General features: G+C 40.5%; 1 protein-coding gene across 1 annotated transcript; it reads left to right on the top strand.

Annotated features, from left to right (window-relative positions):
- Positions 1-212: 212 nt before the first annotated feature.
- Positions 213-5,651, top strand: RB195_003561 (uncharacterized protein; the record flags this gene model as incomplete). Its single annotated transcript, XM_064201266.1, has 5 exons — positions 213-281; positions 372-532; positions 913-998; positions 5,518-5,586; positions 5,647-5,651. The coding sequence occupies 5 exons, from the start codon at positions 213-215 to the stop codon at positions 5,649-5,651; spliced, it is 390 nt and encodes a 129-aa protein (XP_064057147.1).
- Between the last annotated feature and the right edge of the window lie 1,239 nt (positions 5,652-6,890).

Here is a 6,890-nt window from a genome sequence, read left to right as displayed (position 1 = left end):
AAACGGGCTTTGGCGCGATTGGTACATTTGGTTGAGATCCACCGTTCTGTTTTGTGGGTCAACTTAAGAGGAGATGACGATCATTGTATGCATTGTATGGTCTTCAAGTTGTTATGCGTCTTCAACTTTATGAACTTAGTATTTTATGGGATTCGTACGAAAGAATAACGAGGGAGAAGTAAACTCAGAGCGCTTCCGGAGAGAAAGAGAGGATGACGAACAACACTGTAGTAGACTGTGAGCAGGATGATCATATTCTAGCAGCAGCACTTCTTGCTGTGGTTGGTATCTCCATATTTTTTAGTGTTTTTTTTTAGGACATGAGTGATATTTTCGCCGGACATTAAAAAGATACGGTTAGCACATTTCAGACTGGAACTACCGGTTTCTTGATCAACATTTTCGTCATCATTCGAATAAAAGGGGCACCACTGTTTTTCGGCCCTTATATGTACACATGCATATCTCGCCTTATTTGTGATACTGGAGGGCTGCTTATTTATAGTTTATGGATAAGCCCTCTAGTATTTTTGTGAGTTTTATCTGCTGAACTTCGATTTTCGTTTAATATTCGAATTTTAAACATTGGAAAACTTTCGAACGTTTTTGGATGGATAACTACTTCTTCAAAAAAAAAGACTTTCTAAATCATCTAGCTGAAGTTACAAAGTTAAAGAACATTTGGGTTTAAAAACATTTCAGTTGTTCCGATAAATCTGTTACTTCCTCCATCTTTGGCGCCAGATTGGGTGACCTCATGAATATTTTCTTGGCTGCCTCTGTGTACAGTGGTTTGCAGATGGCCTTGAATCGTCTCATTGCTATCAAAAGCGGCGTAAAATACAAGTACGAGTTCTTATTGCTCTTACTTGTTCTTTTTCTAAGATAAGAAAAAAAAAGGGAATTCTTTAGGGTCATATTCACTGGGAAAAATCTCATAATTTTTATGTTCTGCTTCTGGATGCCGCCTGTTCTTCTTGTTAGTATATATCTGATAGGTAAAATTTTCAATGTATTCAAAGAAAAACTAGTTGCACAACAGTATTCCTCTTTCTAACAGCTGGTTGTATTTTTGTATTTGACACCGAGGCACTCTCGTGGAACATCGAGGGATCAAGCTGTAAATTAAGTGATATTGGTTATTACTTTATTCATAACTCTTGTCTATTCTTCGTCATTGTCGTTATTAACACATTTACATATTTCTTCATTCGTAAAAAGTCGAAGGTAATCGTTATACATTTCTATTTTGATATGAAACGGGGATGTTTACTTAGAATAACCCACCCTCTGTTTCGTAGGTTACGTTTCAACGAACTGCTATTTTCCCTCATCATCATCTCTGGAATTGAAGAGAGGGGAACATTTTTCCTTGCTTAATAGAACGGATATACCTATGGATCCGGCTTTGCAGAGTTTTCCCTTCCTTGTCACTGCGGTCCCTCTTCAGCATCAACGAACTTAAGAGATTACAATTGAGGCGCCATTATGTAGCTCTGAGCACTTGAAATGCGCAATCCAGACGACATTTAGGGTTTGTTTCACTTTGAAGCTTGAGAATGAATAAAGGAGTTGATGTTTATGAAATTCACCTTGCTTAATTTGACTCAGTGACTCTTTGGCCGGGATGTGTCGTCCCTAGACATACCCGAGTCCATCCTGTTCAATCTTCAGCCACGGCTGTAATGAATTTGATGCGTTTCCATAAACAGTAGAGCATTACGTCTCGACTGAACTGCTTTTCAACGCCAAGCGTTCTCAGTTCTTCCTCCACCACCTCCGTCCAAAGCTTTCGCTTGGGACCAGGAAGTCCTTTCCAGTTTGAGTCTGAGAGCATCGTCAGGACATCCTAAACAACAGAATTAGACGATCACCTCATTATCAAATCATCACCCAAAGAAGGCTTTTTACGACTACTTCAGAAAGCCCTGGCAAAATGTCGGATTTTTCGTGATTTTCACGTGTCACCTATATCCGCTTCAAAGTAATGTTCTTCCTTAAGGCGGGACACTATCGGCCAAAAGTGCCCCTAGAATTGTATAAATATTTTTCTTTCCATGTTGTCAAACTTCTACGTCACCGTCGACAGCCCTGCTAAGTTTTCGATCCGTACATCATGATAGCGCGAATTGGGGTTAGGTAGGCTCAGAACTTGTCTTCAGCTCGACCACACCCACCTGATCAATGAGTTGAATACCGAGTTATGTGGCTTCAGCACACATTCGCTAAATATCTCCTTGTGGCTGCCGTCGTTTTTCAGCATACAGCCCAAATAACAGAACTCATCCACCAGTTCAATAGGTTGTTCGGCCAGTCTGGGCTACTTGAAGCGGATATTACTACATTGTCGGTGTGCTCGAGATCGACCAAGAGCCGTACAGGCGGCGCGACATCGGCTCATTTCTATTTCCTCTTTTTGTGTTTCTATTTGAACGGTGAAGAATATCCAAGTAGTGTTCCAACTGCATTAGCTGTTCTACTATTCATGTCGTTAGTTAGGCGTACTTAATCAGCACGAAGCGCGTTGGGAAGACTACCTCGATGAAGAGAATCAAAAGCGGCTTCTATGTCTAAAATCCCTAATTATACATGCTACTGGATATCGCTTCTACACTTCTACTCTTCTACGCTTCACTTCTCTCAATAAATACCTGACCAATTGTCGATCTACCGGAGCGAAACCATGCTTATTAGTAGAGGGTGGCTTCTTCGCGGTGTTTGATTAGCCGGTCCAGGATCATCCGCTCGAAAATCTTGAACATCACACGCAGCAACGATATTCCTCGGTATTTCCTGGCTTCTGTGACGCATAGCTTATTGTAGAGAGGAATTATGCATTTCATTGCATTTGCATTCAGCATTTCTGCGCTAATTCCATTGTCACTGCCAAATTTTCCATCTTTCATTTTTTGGGTACACACCGGAACCTCGGACTCCACTGACCGTTTTTATTATAAGTAAACACCTCTTCATCACCATATACTGCAGCGCCTTAGCATAATGTAGGTTTTTTTCTTGCGTTCTTCTCCAAACCTCTTTGTCTTCAATGTCCATTCATTCCCACGATAGCGTTTTTTCTGATGGGCAACCTCATTCTCAGATGCTTCTCCTGGTTGAAGTCACCAGTAGAGCCTTCTGTACATAAGGATTTGGACGAAGTCTTGTCTACGAAGATACAAAGGCGTACTTCTTCTTCGGTGCAAAAATCAAAAGCATTTTCTCTGTAGTGTCCTGAATACATTTAGTGAAAGAGTTAGTGTTGTCCATTCTCCTTCTTGTTCGTTATGTTCGTTATCCAATGTTGATCGACACTGGTTTTCAGAACTTCTCTCTGCATTTGTCATCTTTCAGACCTGCCAAGTTGAGTTTCGGTTGATGTTGATATTCACGGCTCCTTTTGTGAAGCCATACAATCAAACGGTGAAGAGTTAAGCGGGGCTAGGAATCGAATACCTTATTCCAAAGTCCTTTAGATTTTTAGATGTCTAGCAAACGGTTGTTCATTGTCAGAACGGAGTTGAGGTGAAGCTTAAAGGTCGGCACCTTTCGCTGCTCTTCCGGCGTTGAAACGGTTGTCCCTTGCCAAATAAGTTGATGGCGTCAACGATACGCGGCCTTAGTTCTTCACTAATCCAAATAATCTAATCATGTTGTTTTGTGGTAACAAACCTCAGCTGGTTGATCGCCTTTCGTCAATAAAACATGGAGAAAGATTGATCTATACTGGATTTGACGAAAATTGCAAAAACAAAAAAGAATTAAGCTATGATTTAAATTTACGTTCAGCTAAACGTATATAGATGGCGAGGGACTTCACTTCGTGTCAGAACGGTACCACTTGCCATGCATTTCGGAAGCAGCAGGGGTGCTGCTACTCTTTGTTGTTGTAGTTGACTTTGTGCTGTAAAGAACTTTTACTTGAACGGTGAGGCACACAATGATTATTACTTAGATTATGCGACGCAGCAGTGTACTGGAAAAGAATGTTCGTCTTTATGTACAGGTATACTGTGTCGTCTTTTGTAAAATCTACTTTAAAAAATCAACGAATTACAGAGCTGTGTGAGTGTTCTTTTCCTATTTTTGACGATGCTTGTTCCCTTCATAGTCTGTTTCACTGAAAGTAAATGGTGGAATTTTGTTTTACTTAATTTCTGCTTCGAAATCTTCCTTGTTTCAGAAAGGTATATACGTTCATATTTCAATTACAACATTGTGGAAATAAATAAATGAATAGAATAAATAAATGATAATGGAAAATAAACAATAAACTCCCTAACACCTACCAATGTAATTTATCGGAGATATGGGCGGCCACATTTCTGATTGAAAAAGGGTGTACTAAGGCAGAGTCATAAATTTTGAATGATTTCTTTGAATGATTTTTTTTTTGTTACAGAAAGGTATATATGCCCATATTGAAGTTACTGTATTTTGTGAAAAATAAAGTAAACTCTTGAACATCTACCGAAGTTATTTATCAAACTTACGGGAGGTCACACTTGTAATCGGATTAGGGGTGCATTGAGGCAGAATTGTAGCTTTTGTATTTGATTTCTGAGAAACTAGCAAAGTAAGCTTTAGTCGGGTCAAAACGGTGAGGGCAGCAGTTGGAACCGAATTTGAATCGTCGCAAACTGCAATGATGGATGGGGCCAACAAGGGTTTCATCACGCTCCTAGCTGTAATGCTTCATGTCGTTTTGACCATATTATATGCCTAACTGAATTTTACAAGCACTTTCACCTCACTGTTATCTTTTCGTAGTGTTTAACCCATTTACGACCGCGTAGGACCGTGTAGGCCGCCGGTGGGCCACGGTGATAAAATTATTGGCTACAATATATTTTTGAAATTTTCAAAGCTTTAAAGTATTTATCAGATACATTGTATTCTAGTCCTCATTTATCCTCTAGAAACAATTCAAAGAAATCAACTGGTGTAGAGCACATCAAAACTATATTATCTGGCCCATGGTGATCCGAAAAGTTCCATCTATGGTCAGCTTCATAGCATAGTTCTTCAGAGCATAGCTTGTCCATCGCCCGCTATCATCATCACTACTAATTGTACTCAGTGAACTAGAACCTGAATCAAAATCAATTTTTGGACAAAGTACTAGAGCGTCTGCCTGTGAATCGTCTATCTCGCCATCACTTCATCATCTTCAGCATCAGAGTCTCACGACAATTGGCCGAAACTCTCATCCAGATCAGAATTATTGAAAAAGAACTCGAATCATGGTCTACGAAAAAAATTCAAAACTTTCAACAGGAGTCAACAGAAAAAATGGGGTCTCAAGGGACAGCGTGGCCCGCCGGTGGGCTCTGCCTGGGGCATATTGGACGCGATAGGCGCGCTGCCCCATATACCAGACACGGAAAGAGCGCGCGGTCGTCATTCGGTTAACTATCATCACTTTTAGTTATTTTAATTTCTTTTTGGAACTAGTTGAAAACTTTTATAGTCTGAAGAAGTTGTGAACAGTTTGTGAAGAGGTAACCTATAGTATTTCAGTTTCGTTATTCTTTTCTTCAACAGGCATGTACTTTTTTGCCAGTGAAGTAGTTTTCAAATGGATAGCAGGTGAGTTTAATCAACGTATTCATGTTCACAAATGTTAAGCTTTGGATATTCACATTGCAGGATAACGTGTTGTGTGAACATTCATTTCCATGCAATCGGTCGGGTTGGAGAACTGCACGATTCTATCCGGAAATGCGGAATATTGGAGTTTTGGTTAGGATCGGTATCATTAGGCGATGTATTGTACTGCTGCCTCCTTCCGCGTCGTTTCGAGCGCGTACGCAAATTCACCGCAACTACGCTGGTCATTTGTTACATATTTTCGATTACGAACACTATCGCTTTGATTATTGTAGCGAATTCCTTGTGAAATGAATATTAAACAAACCTCGAGTTGTTATTTTTTAGTCAGAATAATTGTCAAAATTGTTAATGGGGAAAAAACCAGAGCAGTGTGTGGTGCTCACAGGTGTTCATAACATTTTCCTACCACATCTGCTAGAGCAGTCGAAAATAATTCTGTGCTTTACATAATTGTTTATGGAAAACTTTTTTTTTGGGAAGAAATCAAAACCCTTTGTGGTTTATTTTTGATGACAAATATTTCAGTTCAAGATACTTGACCCATACTTTCTCCAGTAGAGACAAATGTTCTGAAAAGTGAAAACTTGTGATCAGAACCAAAACCAAAAATGTCTACGATTTCTCATAGAAATTCTCAACACTCACTTTATTTTGTGTTACCGTTGCACCACAAAACTTTGGAGGTGAGTACTACTACGAGATCGACACATTAAAGGCATCACTCCACGAATCTGAGGTGGTACGGATTTCAGGTGGAGTATTCGTATACGGGATAGTAGATTATGGAGAGAAGGGTGATTCCGTCCATTCCTTAATAATTCCCGTAAAAAACGGTCCGGAAGATACGGCTGCGGGCGTTCTGGCGCACTGTCTTCTACAAGGAGTTCGACTGGAGCGCGCCAGCCTTGTGCGCGCGCCGCATCTTTCGGGCCGTTTTTTACGGCAATTAGGAAGAAATGGACGGAATCACACCCCTCTCCATAATTTACTATCCCGTGTACGAATACTCCACCTGAAATCCGTACCATCTCAGATTCGTGGGGTGATGCCCTTAAAGGATGAAGGATAAAGTTTCTGGCGTTAATCAATCCGCTTGGGATGCGCCCCTACGTTCACTTCAATTCAGAATCGTTTGAGGTTTACGAACGTGTAACTGGCCTATGACAATGACTTTCGGTGGCTAGCCGATGTGTTAAGTCAGTGTTTCTATCCTCTCAGACACCTACCAATTTATCGACCCCGGAGGGATGAAAGGCTTGGTGAGCACTAGGGCGGATTCG

This window comes from Necator americanus, chromosome IV (assembly GCF_031761385.1).
Source record: "Necator americanus strain Aroian chromosome IV, whole genome shotgun sequence".
NCBI lineage: Eukaryota > Metazoa > Nematoda > Chromadorea > Rhabditida > Ancylostomatidae > Necator > Necator americanus.
Note: the sequence above shows the minus strand (reverse complement) of the source record. Positions and strands in the feature narration are given on the sequence as shown.